An 18,072-nucleotide genomic window follows, 5' to 3' on the forward strand; every position below is an offset into this window, starting at 1 on the left:
GTGGTGTGGGCTTCTCCAGGGGCTGGGGGTGTGGCAAAGCTCCTAGTGGCTGGCTGCCCGCTCTCCTAATCCAGGGATTGTTATGCAGCTGCACCTACTATTTAATGGAGAAGCTAAGTGGGGAGGAAGAAGGGGAACCCTCAGAAAGGTTCAGGAACTGTGCTCATGTGAGCTCCTGCTGAATATGAGGCCTGTTCTTTACTGTACAAATAAATCAGACCTTTATTTTGGAAGAGCAACCGGAATCACTGCCAATACAGGCAGCCACATGATAGTAAACACTACTGTCTCTCTACTTGCCTAGTCCTCTTGTCTGATTTTTTCTCCCCATTTTTATTCTACCCTGAGACAGTTTCAATAGCAAATCTTTTCTTGCTCTGGAAATGGAGAAGGCTTCAGTCCAGATGCCAAGAGATCTCCCTTATACACCTAAGAGCAGATGTAGCAGGAAATGGAAATTTTCTCCAGCCGAAGAAGTCTTCCTCAGACTTAAGCAGCACTTCCATAGCAAGAAGATTCACAAGTTGGAAGAAAACTCCTTAGGCTAGAAGATGGCTTCAGACTTTGTTCAGTAGTGTGGTAGGACACATGCCAATAATTCTCATCTACTTCATAACTACAGAATCTATGCTAAGTGCTCTGAAGCAACTATGTAAATTGTATGTGTTTATTTTTATTATCAGTAATTCTTACTTGTTACCACACTGGTAGGAACAAGAAGAACCAGCAGTCCTTCCTAAATATGCTTTCTTCAATTAGAAGGGCAGCAATCTGAAGCTACAATGGACTCCTCAATCCCACTTCAGTACAATATGCGATCACTAAAGAATTGGCTCTGGAGAGCCCTGGAGGCTATTGTGTAGCATCTTAATGCAGCTGTGGGTGGTGTCTTTGACACCCAAGCCCCAGGAAATTCTCTCTTTCCCACTCCTTGGCAAAGTCAGATCCAGGTTGCTCATCAGTTTCAGCATTAGTTCTAGCAGCTTATTTATGGTTTACTCTTGTAGCAACAGGTGTTCTATCGATCTTTTCAACAGACAAATGAGCAAGGAAAGAAGATATTCAGTCTGGTAGCAGTATTGTTAGAATTTTAGCAACTATTTTGTAAAAGTTTATTGAAATGAAACCACAGTTCTAAGCCAAACTAGTACATTTAATTATTTCATTTAAATCAGACTGAGTTCCTTCATGAGATTCAGCATGGTTTACATGGGGGTCCTCAGGAGTTCTTCCATCCAGGCACTTGCCAGGCCCATGCCTATTTAACTTCAGCCACATTTCCTGTATTCTCTCTAATCATACCACAGGACCCATTACTATGGGTAGCTGATCTTTCTGACATGTTTTCATCTCCAGCACAAACATGACATCTCTTTTGAAAGCAACACTTTTCCTTACTTCATTGTAATTTGCCACTTCCCCCTCCTTGATGCATAGCACACTTCATGAAGGCCCCAAATAGCAGCACACACATTCTGAAAGCCAATCCTCTACTTACCACTCCTTGAAGACTTGGAGGGATCAGGCCACAGTACACAGGGATGAAAGTGCTGCAAACACATGCCTGAGACATAAGGAGGGGGGGGGGGAACATAAGTAAAAAAAATGGAAAAAATGAGCAGTATAAAGCAGAGGACTTCTGTATCAAGAACACCAAAGTAAAGAGTATGATGGACAAAGTCACAGCTACATGACAATTTTCATGGTGAAATATAGCCATTCAAGTTTCCCAATCTCTGACTGGTAGAAACATACAGTTCTGTATATGAAGCCAGTTGTGTGTCTGCACAACTTGTTAGTACTTACCTGGATAAGTTCCTCCTTGGAGTTGAATTCTGATAATATGACATTCTCTCCATCCGAGACCCGTGTCAGTGAAATGCCTAAGCGCCCACTGGCCAGTTCATGACCATTGTCTGGCAGGGTCTTGTATAGGCATGTACGGATGATTTTCACCAGGTTGAAGGATGGGTGCAGAGGGCCAAGAAACCTTTTCCGAGCTTCTTTAGAGACATGAATTATATTTGCACCAGCCTCACCTATGACACAGAAACCAATACCTGTTAAAGGAATGCTGCTGCATGGCACTTTGTGCTGGTCATCTTTAACCACCCCCACCACAACATATGTACCACAATTAAAAATGCCTACAAGATATGCTGAGAGAATTTATACACCAGACATGAATTCAACCACCTGAAGAATAAAAAATAATAGTGATATTCAAGTGGGCTTGTGAAGATCAGATGATTACTGGAAGAACAATTAAATCCAGGATTGCTTGTCTACTATGTTCTGTCTACAAACCCTACTGGCACATTCTACAGTTGTCTTACCCTCATAATCTGATGGTTACTTTTATGCCACAAGATGCGGCTGAGCAAGTAAGGCCACTTCACAAACACACAATGTCAGAAAAATACATGGTTTGTCCAAATGGCTTACATACCACAGGAAGTTGCAGTCACTCAGGAATTCCTTGTGACAAATATTTGTGACAAGTTTTTGGTATACACAAAATAGACAAGTGCTTAGGACAATCTATGATGCAGCCGTTTGAGTCATTAGCTAAGGCATTCAAACACAATTCTCATGAAGCCATCTCTTAAATGGTAGCTTTTTTGACCATCCTTAACCTTTGAGTCATTCAAAGTGGACAGAATTGACATAGGACTCATATTTCCAAGGCACTGTGAATTCACATGCTTTTTAGCTCTAGTCTCAATTTAAATATATGAAGCCATGCAAAAATCCCAAACATTAAAATAATCACTTTATTTTAGACTTTCCTTTTATCTGACATGAAGGAAAATTAGGGGGAAGGACGGTGGCTCAGTGGTAGAGCATCTGCTTGGTAAGCAGAAGGTCCCAGGTTCAATCCCCGGCATCTCCAGCTAAAAGGGCCCAGGCAAATAGGTGTGAAAAACCTTAGCTTGAGACCCTGGAGAGCCGCTGCCAGTCTGAGTAGACAATACTGACTTTGATGGACCGACGGTCTGATTCAGTAGAAGGCATCTTCATATGTTCATATATGTTCAAAATCCCACTAGCTGCGTATGGTGATTAATGGGATCCAGTGGTCTTTTTTATTTTAAAGTTTATACCAAATTCCCGACCCATTAAAAAATAGCAAAACAAAAACAAAAAACCCAACCCTGGATCATACATTTAGTACTTCATCTCTTGTACTGCAGAGTTTATGAACAGTAAAATTTCTCCCTTAAGTTTGAAAAACAATTGTAGTACTATCCATTGCTGTTATATTTCATATTGCTTCTACTTGAGTATTTTAGTGGGCAAGTAGATGTCTCTTGAAATCTACTTAAAACACAGCTGAAACACCCACTTGTATACAGCTACTTGTATCCTCCTGGAGTAGTAAGACATACATGAAAATATGTTCCTAAGCCTGCACTGGGCCTCATTCTATGAACTATAGCTTTCCAAGCAAGCAAGGCAGAAATTCAGTAAATCAAATACAGATTTACTGATTTGGAACAAAGCTAGCAAACCCAGTTTTACTAAGAGCAAATATAAACAGGTTTGTAACAATTTACAAATCTTCCAACACATTGACTGTTCTCTAGCTATGAAATATAGCTAGTATCCCTTAGCACATGTACCACGTAGTACTTCAGAACTGTAGTTCCATTATCTCAATAGTTCATTTCTCCTTCTGGGGTGGAAATCTTGCCATTGGTTCAGTTCAGACACAATGTCCAAACTATGTTGTAGGCAAACATATTCCCTCTTCATCTTTTTGCTTCCACACACTCCCCACATTCCTGGTTTGCAGGAATTGCAGTTTGCATGACATCTGTAATGGACACATTATGGTTACCACAAACTACCATGTGTCATTGAACCAGAACTGCAAGCTACAATTAGGGAAGCCTGAGGCTCAGCCCAAATGACCAATCTATGGTTTATCCAGGACATTTTAATATGGCCACTACCTTTTGCCCTTTTCCTTGTGATTAGAGTCATTTCCGTTCTTCTGTTCTCCCTCTTGCTAACCACACATAATTCAGGGTTAAAATATTGTAAATTTAATTTAATTCTTTTTTATTTTATCAATTTTTAAAAATGTATATTGAATGTATCCGTATACAAAATTCTGCTTAATAAAATAGTCAGCAAAAGGTATTCTCTTAGCTTAACACTATTTTGGGGAAGGTAATGGCAAACCACCCCGTAAAAAAGTCTGCCATGAAAACGTTGTGAAAGCAACGTCATCCCAGAGTTGAAAACGACTGGTGCTTGCACAGGGGACTACATTTACCTTTTAACACTATTTTACTTCTTGAAACCTGGTTCTTTTTAGTTTGGCATATTCTTTATTGTAACACAAACCCTAACATGCACTTAATGGAAAAATTATTTTCATTATTTTTTTAATCCCATCCTCCAAGGAGCTCAGGATGGGATACGTAGATTCCCTCCCCATTACAGCAGTTCTGTAAGGTAGGATGGCCAAAGGGAAATTCACTAAGAATTTCCCTGAACTGGTTGTGTGTCTCTGGGAGTTCAACATGCCAGTTATAATCAATAAGATTCTCTGATCTCTTATATCTGAAGAGTGTAATGAGAAATGACTGATGCAGATGCCCTCCACTCACAGCAAACAGCTCACATGCCTTCCCTTCTGACAAAATGCAGGGAAAGGGAGGCTGTCAGATCAATACCATCCAACAGGAACCCCGTTTTGTCTTCCCTTTTAAAAAACCTGATAGCTACTATAATTTTTAAAAATACAAAATCCGCATGAAGGAAAGCCATTTCCTCAGAAATAGAACTTTAACTTGAGGAACAATGCTTTCGCTATTTGTGATAGCTCCATTGTTTGTTGTCATGCACCATCTTCAGATACAAACACTTGTGTAAAGCAAAACTAAACAGCCAGCCCAGTAAACAGGAGTGAGCCAGAGGCTTGTCCTAGTAGAAAAACAAGTAGACACCCATTTCCCCCATTTCCTTCAGGGCATCTAGCCAGAAAGACTTGCTGAAGGAAAACAGTTGGGTGGGGTAGGAAGCTGATAGATTCCAGGTGTCAAAACTAAAAAAACAGCCCAGTGCAACTTGTTAAGGCTTGTGTGCTTGTCTTCCACCCTCATAAGCTTTAGCTGTCAAATTTGGCAACGCAGGTGAGAAAATGACACAAATAATACAATAGTTGCTTGAAAAGTCCAAAAATCTCTTCAAGAGTCAAATAAGGGTGCTTGCTGTTAGTAAAGGTGTGATAGATTGGCAGCCAGTGCCCTACCCCATTCTGGTTCATTCATCATGCCCTCCTGAGCTGCTGAAAACCATGGTTATAGCAAGGTGGTACACCAGAAATAGTGACATTACAGAGTTGCATGTTTCAAAAGACAAATCAATATCAGGCTACTTAAGAAGTACTTTCTTGTTTGCTGAATTACCTTTTCTGATGATTGCAAAGGGAAACATTTCTCACTATAAATATACACAGCAGTTTAAAATCTAATTGCGAGACTCCCAATTGCAGCACAAATGAAGATATCTGTCTTCATCCCAAATAATTTCTCATCAACCAACCCCAACACTCATTAGAACAGCCTACATAGTCATCGTAGGGTAAATTCACTCCATTAGGCCAGGGGTCCCCAACCCCTGGGCCGGGGACCACTACCAGACCGCGGCCTGTCTGCAAGTGGGCCGTGAAGCCGAGTGGCCCCGCACCACCACCACGGAGTTTAGCCTTGTCACCCCCCTGCCACTGCCCTCCCTTTCTCCCCAGTGCTGCAATGCAATGCGGTGCTCCGTCGTTTCCCTCCCTCCCCCTCCTCCCTCCGATTGCACCGAGCCAAAACTGGGTTGAGGCTGTTGCAGCACCGCGGGGGGGAGAGGGCAGGGCGGCAAGACTGCACAGCATGGGGGGACAGCGAGGCTGCGCAATGCCACAGGGGGTGGTGGGCGGGCCAGACCTGGTGCCGGTCCCTGGTACCAAGAAGGTTGGGGACCACTGCCTTAGGCTATTGGTCTCTACACTTCTAAAGCAGAAATCGGGCACTGCAGTCGCTAGTGCTGCACTGGACCCAAAGACAGAAAAATCAGTCTCTAGGACCTCTTGCAATCCTTTCAACTGGATCCCTCCCCTCTGACTGCAGTTCATATGATCTCTGATGTCATAGATCCAGTGCCATAGATCCTGAAGAATAAATCTTGTGCTGAAGCTGTTTGGGCATGCAACAATACAAGATAGCACATCACTTCCTCAGTTCCCCAGATACACACATGTATAATAGCAAAGTAAACTTTTGTTCTAACTTTTGAGTTATGGGGGTGTGATGGGCAGCCCTCTCCCATGGTTATAGGAAGGCAGAAGGGAAAGGAATAGCTCCTCCTCTCAACTATATAACCTTTGAATTCTGTGGAAGGAAGCTCTTGCCAAACACGTAAAATGCCACAAATTTGCGTAAAAGACTTCTGTTACTTCATTTACACAAGCTCACTAGCTGGCTTGGCAGTGCCAAAAGCTCCCTAGAGAGGGGATTGACTGAGTGAACTTCACTTCCTAGAAAAGAGGCCCTAATTCAATGCACAGCCAGGAGGGGACTGGGTTCATTCAGATGGGCTCCAAGGTAGATGACAGCAACAAAGATTAACAAGCCTGTGTTGTAACCTTTCAAGATACTATATATACTATGTATACACAGAGAATGGCCTTCCCAGGAAAAGCCAACAAGCTCAGCTTCAGGAATGCCACAGAGGACTATCAATTGGAGTGGGGAGGGAGAAGATATGATCATATTACATTTGACCTCATCCTTCCTCCAAGCAGCTCAGGACAGCATACATGGTTCTCCTCTCCTCCATTTCACCCTAACGACATCAGATGCATTAGGCTGAGAAAGAGAATAACTTGTTCAAAGTCTCCAAGTGAATCTCAGTCTTCAAAGTCCAAACTTGACTCTCCTCCCCTCAGAACTATACTCACTGACTTCATATTAAGGAACAATATTATTTTTATAATATCTCACTACCAACTTCTGCTAATAATAGAAACAAAGAATATTCTTAATTTTTAATCCCCCCATCTGAATTCCAATATTTGGTCAGCCTGCAACAGTCTCATAGCTAGGGGTCATGGGAGAGGGAGCCCTTTAAATCATGCAGGAGGCTGGTGACTGCTCTTGCTACCCCTCCCCTGTGATTTAGACCCCACTGATCAGCTTTTAAATGGCATGGGAGGGTTAGTGGCTGCTCCTGGGCACCCCTCCTGCATGATTTAAACCACACAGGAGGGAAAGGGGCAGCCCAGGGATGAAGGCCCCCCTAAAACTGTCAGAGGGTCTGACCCTGTGGGCCCCTAGTTAGCTACAGGCCTGGCCTGCACTCTTTTTGGGTGCTGTGTGAATACCACATACATTCAGCCTCAGTTTGTCAGCTTCTTCCCTCCTTTCCCCAATGCATTCTCTCTCAAAAGTCTAGTAGGTCTTTAGAGAAATTCTTCAACTTCCTAAAGTCACCCAAGACTTAAAAGTCATGAGACCCATACTGAAGAAATCACCACAGCCACTTTCTTGCCAACAAAGGTCAATGTAGTCTATAAAAATATTTGAGTATTTGACTAACAAAAAAGAAATAGCAACAGATAAAATTTGCCTAAAAGCAAAAGGCTGGACAGACACAGATGCTGCTTATTTTTGAAACCTGTAGCTCTTTTGGAGTGGCTCCATCTTTGAAAAAAGGGCAGGGGCATTCCAGCTGTGTTTACTATTCTAGGCCAATATACATGGGTGTCTTAAAACAATTTAACACAAATGTAAGAACTTTATTGGCCAAAGTGAGTATTCAGCTGAATCAAAGGTTTCCCCCTCACTTTCTAGCCTGAGTTCACACCTGACAGAAAATACTGCAACTTTTTTTCTGGTATCTGAATGAAAACTTGCCAGACTCTAAAGCTGGATCCTCGCACATGAGGTTCAAACCACCTTTTGCGCGCGCGCACACGCGCACACACACACACACACAGAGTTTATTTAGAACACAACTGGTTAAATATAAAATTTAAATCAAAAAGTAGCCTGCCCCTGTTTACTATAAACATCCTTAATGTTGTTGTTAGCCGCCCTGAGCCTGCTTTGGCGGGAAGGGTGGGATATAAATGCGACAAATAAATAAATAAATAATCTGGAATGAATCTACTATGAATATTAAGGCATGTAAATGGAAGACAAGTACATTTTAAGTCAATCTGTTTGAAAATACAAAACTACATTGAAGAATTACTTCTCAATATTGCCTCATAAGTACCTACAAACTGCACGTGAGACAGGCAAGATTAGAGAAGCATGCAGGAATAAGAAATCCTGAATTTGGGACTATGCCAAAAATCCAAAACTTGATGAAAATTAGTGTTCTTTATGCTACAGGGGCTAATAAAAGAAAAGAGAGAGACAGAGATTAGTTTCTGGTTCAAAGGCTTAAGAAGTCTTGTAACACAGCTGCTGCTTCCTGAGAACAGCTCCTTTCTCTTCCTGGTGTCACTTCAGTCTTGATGCAGAGATGCAGTTCAGATCCTTCCCTGGTTGGGGAATAGGAGCATATTTTTAAAATCTTCCTAGTTCCCCAGTTCAGTAGCTGCAACATCACCCAGATCTGTTCTTTCACTTGCACTGTTCTGATGCTTATACCTCTCATTCTTTGCTCATTTGAGACAAGAAGATTAACAAAGTACATTGAAAACTGGTCTTGAAAAATGGAAGTGGACAATACTGAAGCTGCTAAAAGTGGGAAAACAATCTTTTAAATGACAGAATTCTCATAAAGAGTTGAGGTTGAGAGATGAACTGGAACAGGGAAAAGCATGCTTTCAAATCAGTTACAAAAAGGTAGCACTGAAGGACTGAGTGTTAAGTTTATAAGAAATCAAAAGTGTCTCGTCTGAAATAACATTAAAGCATGTGTGTCATAGAGCAGGAGTCCCACAAGGCATAAACAATGACTCAGTTCAGACATCACACCAAACCACAGTTAAGAAAGTTCAACTACACTTTGGCATGACATTTGAAGTGATCAGCCATACACATGAAGCTGCCTTATATTTAATCAGATCATTGGTCCATCAAAGTCAGTATTATCTATTCAGATTGGCAGAAGGTCTCCAGGATCTCAAGCAGAGGTCTTTCATATTATCTACCACCTGGTTGTTGTTTTTTTACTGGAGATGCCAGGGTTTGAACCTGGGACCTTCTGCTTTACTACTAAGCTACAGCCCATCCCAAAACCATCTGTTACAGGGAGGGTGGGATATAAATATAATAAAATAAAAATAAAATAAATTCCTCAGAAAATCACAACAAGAAACTAGAGTTTCAAGTCAACTGAAGTCCATGATTTGTGCTAGCTGCAGTTTGACATAATTTATAAACTGAACCAGAAGAAAAAGGGAACATTGCTACAAGTGCCAATCAGGCAAAACATCATTCCAATCCACTACAGGGTTATGCTGCCAATAAGACAGTACCTTCAAGTCAAAAGGCTGCCCGTCTACTAAAGGCACTAATTAAGAATGTAGGCCAGCATCCGCATGTAGATTCTAGCTTTCATTTCTATTCTACAAGTGAAAAATTGCTCATGGGGCTTGTTCACCTGCCTACCCCTCTGAGGTCCAGAGTCCCCTACTCTCTCTGAAAACCTGTTATTAGGAACACAATGGGATAGCAAGTCACACTACTTCCTCTGAACCCCAAAGAGACACAGTCCACTACTACAAGCACATCTTATGCTTGGTAGAGACCAGAAAAAAGAAGGAAGTAGCATGAAAACACAAAGGAATGATTTTTTCCCTAGTAGTCCATACCCGATATAAGACTAGTGTCCCGTCCCGGCTGAGACAGGACTCCACCTGGAGCCCCTACCACACCCACCGGGGCCCCGACATACCTCCCAGCCTCCCAACGAGGCCCTGCTGGCCAAAACGCCTGCCTGCTCAAGGAGCTGACATGCCCACCCCCAGGCCCAGGGGAGCTGTCGGAGCCGCAGCTGCGGTAGCGAGGAGTGGGAGGCAGGAACAACGCCCCACGAAGAGAGTGGGGAAGGCAGAAACCTCAAGCCGTGGAGGTGCCAGCCCTGACACAGCACCCATGCCTCAGCCACCTCAGCAGCCCCAAGGAGGACACACCCCAGGAAGCCCCTCCTCAGTGTCCTCGCTTATGAGCGGGGGCAAGGCTAATGGGGGTGGGACCTGGGAGGTGGGGAGAGGGCCGGGGGAAGGATAAAAGGCCCGAGGCTGAGGGGTCAAAAAGGAAGCAGGCTGATGCAGCAAAAGGGCAGCCAACTGAGAGAGGGGGGGTGAAGCCAAAGCACAGCCAGGGAGGGGCAAGAGTAAAAGGGATGAAGCAACCCAGCTCTGCCCTCCCGCATTCTGAGACCTCTGGGACGCCTGGACGGGCCCAGCCCCAAGTCAGGGCACACACAGAGCAGTGGCCATGGCAGGGGCCACCAGGGGCGTGACAACTAACAAAATGGGAGGGAAGAAATGCCAAACTGAACAGACATGTCTGATATCCATTATACCTCTATCACAAACGATCCAGCATATCCATCTAAATCTGCACATTTTCACAAGAACCCTTTTCTAGTTTGACTGAGTGCACAAGGCATTGTGGAAAGCTAACTCATTCATTGCAAAGCTTCGGAAAACATGACTGATCTCTGACCTCTGCTGAAACATATGATGTTCGAAAAGCTCTGATGGTACTTGTATTATCAGACCTGTAATTCTAGTGTCCTTGACAAAATCCTGCTGTTTAGTTTACTCAGAATCATTAGGTCTCTGGCTATGCTCCTCTTCCTCACACTAGGTTCCCTCCCCCACATTTCTTTTCCTTCTTCAAACTGGCTTTATTACAGCATTAGAGTGTCAACCACTTTAGCCTCTTGTCTCCTCATGAAAATTCACAATTATTTCAGTTCTGTAAAGAAATAAAACTTTTTTCTCATGGCAAAAACGTGCATTTCTAGTAGTTCAGAACAATCATCCACACTCTTATGATACAATCCATTATTTTACCTTTCTTGGATAGCCATTTCTGACTCCATTTTATGGTGGCAGTTGAAAAAAACAAACTTTATTTCAAAAAAGAACTGGGGTACTCTGGCCTTGCCAACCAGCCATTGTGAACTAGCATGTGTCATCTGGCAATTCTAGTTTCAAGCACCAGCTGCAAGTGCTGACTTAAGCACTGCTTTCAATGAACACTTTTTGGGGGAAACCAACAGTGTTTCTTTAAAGCAGTTGGAGAAGATTTTTTTTTCATGAGGGAAGCCTATATTTTAAAAAGGGGGGTTGTGACAGGCTTTGACATGGAAGGGCAAAAGACAGAAAAGGTCTGAGGAATACCTTGTTGACACTCAAAATTCAGGTTATGAAACAATAAGGACAAGTTTAAATTTGCAGAGATAGTAATGAATTTCAGGTAGTTACGGCTTTCTTTTTCATATTCATCACATGGGGCTCATTTACACAAACATTTAACTACGGGATAATTTAAGGTTTCTCTGCATTTGGGAACATGCTTAAAAGATACTATCTTTTCAGTCCTCAGCATTTAAAGACAGGGCAATGATCAAGGACAGTAAGTCGGCTTAGATTTCTGGCCCTATAAATTACATTTATTTGGAAGCTTGTGCCTTTCCTGCCAACTATTTTAGAAGTTTCAACCCACCAGGATAGGATGCCACTACTGTACCTTCTGCCCAGTATCTTCACTGCTGGGTAAACTATTGCCTGTCTTGCTATAGTAGGAAGGAACAAAAACAGGTAAGGAACCAGAGGAGATGGAGCTGAACATTCTTGCTGCTTCAGTCTTTTTTTTTTTCCCCTAAAGGGGGGGACCACAATGATAAACCTTACTGTTCTGTGCATACCTCCCTAAGAAGAACCCCTCCTCAAGTTGAAAGAAAACACTAAAGCTGAGACTGGTAGCTTTCTTATTATCACTTATGTGAGGAAACAAAGCTCCCTTGCATGCATTAGACACTCACATGACCATCTCACTAAATGGTTTAAAAGGGATGTTCCCTCAGGGTGTTGAGAAACACTGTGTATTAGAACTATTTGTTCTTCTGATTTATCCCCTTGTGGAGGTTCCTACATATTCTCTTTCTGCACTTCCAGTCCTACAGCTACTCCATGGGGAGTAAAGACTTAGCCATGAGTCTTCATGCTCCTCCTGATTTAGAGTATATCATGAAGCAGCAGGGACCTTCCTGTGTCAAACAGAAAGGACCCTGTGTAAACACTGGAGATAGGGCAGTGAACAAACAAATAATTATGTGGAAAGGGTTTCTTGGAAAGCCTGGCCCCGAGCCATGGCCCAAGTTTCCTTCATAATTCCTTCATAATTGATTGAGCCAGATGTCTTCGGACAAAATAGGCCATGGTTCTCAGATACAAAAGTGCCTACCTGCATGGCTTACAATGAATTAATTTTCCCCTTGACAAGCCATAGCTTGCTCAATTTTTTGCAATACAGCTGCCTAGATGAGCAAGTATTTCTCCACAGAGATCTTACTGGCTAGGATGTTGGCAGTACTGCCATTATTTCACCATTTGTACGTTCTACATTCATTTTTAAGGAACAGGCCTTATTTGTAAGTCTAGCCTACTCAAAGTACATTTTTGAAAAGCACAAACAGCATAGCTCAGAACAATTAATACAGTCAGCACTCCAGCTGGGAGACAATACACAAAATTTTAAAAAATATCACACATTGCTTATTTTAATACATAGTAATAACAACAAAATATAGTCTCCAAAAAACTTTTTCATTGTAATGTAAACTAACTGAAAATCCATAAATTGATTCTTGAGTGTCACAAATGCTTCTGTTTTGTTGAGGAAAGCCACCATTCTCCCTTGATGAAGTATTTTACAAAGTTAGTGTTTCCATTTCAGCCACATATTTTTTTTAAAGGTATGAGGTAATCTTACAGTTTTCTTACCAGTTCACATAATTTCCAAAGTATTAACTAACGGTTCTGGTGATCTACTTTTATGCCTCTAAAGTTCATTCCAATGTAACCATCAATGTAATTAAACTTAAAAGACAGTGCAGCATCCAGAAGGGCCAAAAGATGGTGGAAGGTGTTCTTAGAATTGAAGCACTCTGACGACTCAGCCATGGTTACTAAAGGAATCTTATTTAAGAACCTTTGACTGATGTTGTGCAACTAAGACCTTGGATTGATGTTGTGCAACTATGGCCCCAACCCATAAGACTGAGAAGTTACTGGTACCTTGGAGCAGGCAGTTAATTGAGTCAGCCCCATGCAAAAGAGATAAAGCATGTACAAAAACCCCATTGATACCACTGCCACTGTATACCTGTATAATGAATGTGAGTGCAGCCTTCCTACACACACACACAGATGCAACAATGGTGCCACCACAGAAAAGTATGAGAGAGGGACTTTCCATTCCAGTGTGGAACAACAAAGACCTTCCTCTGCCATGTGCCTGTATGTGTCATTCCTGCCCGATCACTGCTCTCTGTTGTTCAGGCATCTGGGTCTTGTGCAGAAATAATTTACTGATATTATGACACAAGTACAGGAGCAAAAATTGAACTTAGAACAGGCAAGCATCAGAATCTTTCTGCTTCATGACTGATGGGGCTTATAATAATTGTAGCCAAGCTGATTCATCAGTCTTTTATCATAAAGAAAACTGTTGTGCAAGGCTGAATACGGTAACTAGCAGAGAGTTACCCATGAACTGCAGCTACAGCACCAAGTTAATTACGAAAAAATATCCAGAACAGTAGTGAGACCTAAAATACTCAAGGTTCCTGTTTGTCTGAATCTACTCCCTAACCTTTAGGAGCTTTTCAAGTGGTCAGCCTGTGGCACAAGTGCAAGCACAGCACAGACTGCAAGGAGGGGGAGGTTGTGGCACTCCTGGTGGCAGGTAAGGGGGCTCATGGGACTGTTGGAAGTCAGATCTATACTCCTGCTTGCTTTCCAGTACTGGGGGTGGGGGGGCAGGGCTGCGTTACGCTGTATACTGATCAGAAAAGTTGGCCACCACTACTGCCCTCTACCCCTGCCAGTGGAGAAGACTGATAGTCTGGGGTGGCAGGAGTGGGCACTAAAATATTTTTGGTGGAAACAAACCCACACAACCCAGTGCCACCATCCTCAACAGCTTTCCAATCCTACAGAAAGACTATATCTGAGATCCATATACCAGTATGCGTCACACTAGGCCATCATGCTAAACAGTCCACTTTCACCTGGAGACTGCACAATATCCCTGCCCTGCTTAAGGAACCTCTAACCCTTCTCTGACTCAAAACTGCCTTAAATTACTCTTTCCCCTCCACTCCCCTCTTCGTCCACATATTCCAAATGCTCTGGTTGGCTGTTTCTGAATTTGTCTCCAGATCACCAGGCTACAAAGGGAATTGACGGATAATGGAAAAAGGGACAGACTGGGCTCTGTCTGTCACAAAGAGCTTCAGGCTTTTAGCCTCATTCAGCTGCTTCAAAATAATAATCTCTTGTTCTGTTTAACACAAGACAGAGAAAGTGAATGTGTGTGAGTCCTCAAAGCAGAAACACCAGTCTGCTTTTCTGACAGAGAACTGATTCTCTGTATTTAGACTTTTAAAAAATATGTAGTAGAACTAAGGAAGAAATGCCCATAGATGTTTCCCAAGATGAAGACTACTGTAGATTAAAATTATTATGATTTATCAGATATGTGGCTGTGATGCCAGGCCAAAAAACTTTCTGCTATTGTTTGGCCATCCACACCCTATCCTCTTAAGGGCTCAATACTGCAAGGACAAAGGTATTTTCTTCTTTAGTCAGCTGACAAGATGTAGCCCTTATAATTGAACTTTTCCATTCAGACCAGAAAAATTCCACCTGTGTTTGCTGGAATGTACAATTAAGGTCTTGGCATATTCATTTTGCACAGCAAACTAACCAATAGAAGGGCACGTGTATAGTCCCTTACTTTCACTTTTTGAAGCCCTTCAACCTACAGCCTGTCCCACCCTTCTTTCCCTTATGGAACATAGCTCTTTAGTCATAGCAAGGGCCAAAGTAACATGATGGGGGAGGGAGAGACATAGCTGCATCTAAAGCAGGGTAGAGTGAGGTCTAATTTTTCCCCCAGTGAAGATGCACATAAATATGACTTGAACCTCTTCTACCTTTCTGCACTGTCCTCCATGGCTTCAGGTACCTTTTTTACCCAGTCTGGCTGGGATGTGAGGGATGGGCTCAGCTCCCGTATCCTCAGGCACCTAATCAACTACTTATTTACTTAAACATTTGTATGCCACCTTTCTACCCCCTCAGGGACCACAAGGCGGCAAACATTAAAAAAAATTGACCAATTCAAAATACATTTAAAGTTCTAAAATAATTCAATTTAAAACACATACAACACCAGAAGGAGGGCCAGTAACCATTATTGCAGAAATGCCAGATGAAACAAAAAAGTATTCACCTATTGGTGAAAGATGCCTATAGAGAGATGAGCCTCCCAGGGGAGGATGTTCCATAGCTTCAGTGCCAGAACTAAGAAAGCCCTTTCATGGGTTGTCACCTGTCTAGCTTCAGATGACAGATGAAATCAAAGCAGGACCTCCAAAGATGACTCAAGTGTAGGGATGAGTTCATATGAGAGAAGTGTGCTGTAACTTATGTTGGTCCCAAGTCACACAGAGCTTTAAATATTGATATCAGCACCTTGAATTGAGTCCAGAAGCAAACTGGAAGCCAATATAGATGGAACAAGCCTGGAGTGAAATGCTCCCTAAGACCCACTCCAGTCAACTCTCTGGATGCAACTCTATGTAACAATTGTAGCTTCTGGAGAGTCTTCAAGGGCAGCCCCACATAGAACACATTGCAGTAATCTAATCTAGATGTTACCACAGTGGCAAGATCTTTTCTGCCAGAAAGCAGCTCTGCTGGCTCACCAGCTAAACCTGCTGAAAGGCCTCCTGCCCACCACTGCCACTTTCTTATCCAACTGTATCTAGGAGCACCTATGAACCTCCTTCTTTTGGGGGAGTGCCACCCAAACCAGAACAGAGGATAAACCATTTCCTGGGTCAGACTCTACCCCCTTGACACACACACTACAAGTAGCACGTCCATTTCGCTCAAATTAAGTTTCAGCTTTTTAACTGCAATCCATTCTAAAACTGCCTCTAAGTTCCTGTTCACAGTTTCCATGGCCTGTCTCAGATTTGCTGGTAGCATGAGACAGAGCTGAATGTCATCTACATATTGGTGGCAACTTAGCCCAAGTCTCTGGATGACTTCTCCCAGCAGCTCTACATAGATGTTGAAAATCCATGTGGGACAAGATTGAACCTTTGGAAACCCCTTGAGCAAGGGCCAGAGCAGCAGCCCCCCAGCACCACACTGTGAAACCTACCTGCAAGGTAGGGCTGGAACCGCTGTAGGAAAGCATCTTTCAGTCCCAGTCCTGAATGGGTGATCCAGAGGGATATCACAATCAATGGTATCAAAAGCTGTCAAGAGGTCCAGAAAAATAGGGGTACATTCTGCCTGTCCATTTTCTGGCACATGTCATCCACCAGGGTGCCAAGGCCATTTCAGTCCCATAACCAGGCCTGAAACCAGACTGGAATGGATCTAAAGAATCTACTTCCTGGCCCGTTACCACTCATTCAATCACCTTGCTCATTTATTTACTTCACCCCTACTGGGGACCCAAGGAGGCTTACATCACTCTCTCCTTAATTTTATCCTCACAACAACCTTTGAGATAGGTTAGGCTGACAGCATGTTAATGGCCTAAGGTCACTCACTGAGGTTGCATGGCAGAGTGAGGATATGAACCTGGACCCTAGTCTGATACCCTAACCACTACACCACTTGAGCTGATGTGCAAGCACCCAAAAAGATTACAGGAACATGCCAAATAAAGTGGTGTGTACTAGTGTACAAATTAGTCCAGAATAAGCTTCCATATTCTGGGTCTGCATACTACAGCTCAAGTGGATTAAAGCATGTGCAAAGATATAGTAGGAGTATTATTGTTATGTATGAACAACTCTGGATATGCAAGGGAGTACAGAATCACTGTGCAGGAGTGGGTATCATATTAGATGGGTGAAACAGAAGTTCAAAGCTCTCGAGGAAGATATAGCTAACCTCAAAGGAATGTTATCAGGACAGAATACTGGAGGGCGGATACAAAGATACATTTATTAACAACATATGAGTATTAAGAGGTTGTCAATTTGCATGTCAGTGTGCCATATGCAAAACAGAGTTACAATAGATTTTTTCAGTCCTTACTGTCTGCCCAATATGTTTAGATGTTAGCAGAAATACCTTTTCCTAAATACCCAATAACAGTACACTTAGTATAAAGCTATAGGGGCCTTTATTTATTTCATTTTATTTGCAAATTTTTAATGTCATTTCTCCAGATCTACTCAAGATAGCTCATAATTAAAACACAAAACCAAGCCAACCAAAACAATAAAGAAGAGCTAACAAAATAAGTCAAGCAAAGAAAAAACAAATAAATTAAATAATTTCACTAAACACATCATATGTTATTTTTAAAAAGATCATGACTTGTAGTCCTATACAAACAATACATGAAGTCTCCCAAGTGACATTCAGAGGTGGCATACAATTGTCTGTCTATGTGAAACAACTCAGGATGAACTTGGTGTCCCTCGTCCAAATACTAATAGGGTTACCAGGCCCCTCCTGGTGTGAAGGGATTCCCCCAGTTTCCAGTGCTTCCCTGCAGTGATGGCTAGTGGGGGAGAGTTACCGCCCCAAAATGTGACATACCTATGTCATCTGGGGGGGTGATGTTGGGGGGCCCTCTGGTTTTTGGGCAAAACTCTATGGTAAAATTAGCTTCAAATTATTTTGCTCAAAAAGCAGAGAATCACCCACTGGCAGAAGACGGCAAAAGAAGGGGACAGACTAGTAGCCCTGTGGAGAGAGTTTCAGAGTTCAGTCTAGTCAACCTCCTGGCTGTACCAACTGAAACAAGATTCAAATACTCCTCAAAGGCAGTCCTACAAAGAGTG

The 18,072-nt window shown here is 42.6% G+C and overlaps 1 protein-coding gene across 2 annotated transcripts in view; it reads right to left on the reverse strand.

Annotated features, from left to right (window-relative positions):
• The window catches only part of PNPLA2 (patatin like phospholipase domain containing 2), a 52,561-nt gene that overhangs the window by 18,001 nt on the left and 16,488 nt on the right, over window positions 1-18,072 (reverse strand). For both annotated transcript variants that reach the window (XM_060261989.1, XM_060261990.1), the window contains exons 2-3: window positions 1,807-2,039; window positions 1,499-1,564 (exon numbers count right to left, since the gene is read on the reverse strand). In XM_060261989.1, the coding sequence (XP_060117972.1) occupies window positions 1,499-1,564; window positions 1,807-2,039 (299 nt within the window). The remainder of the gene's footprint in view (window positions 1-1,498; window positions 1,565-1,806; window positions 2,040-18,072) is intronic.

The sequence above is a fragment of the Heteronotia binoei genome, chromosome 21 (assembly GCF_032191835.1).
Source record: "Heteronotia binoei isolate CCM8104 ecotype False Entrance Well chromosome 21, APGP_CSIRO_Hbin_v1, whole genome shotgun sequence".
Lineage (NCBI taxonomy): Eukaryota > Metazoa > Chordata > Lepidosauria > Squamata > Gekkonidae > Heteronotia > Heteronotia binoei.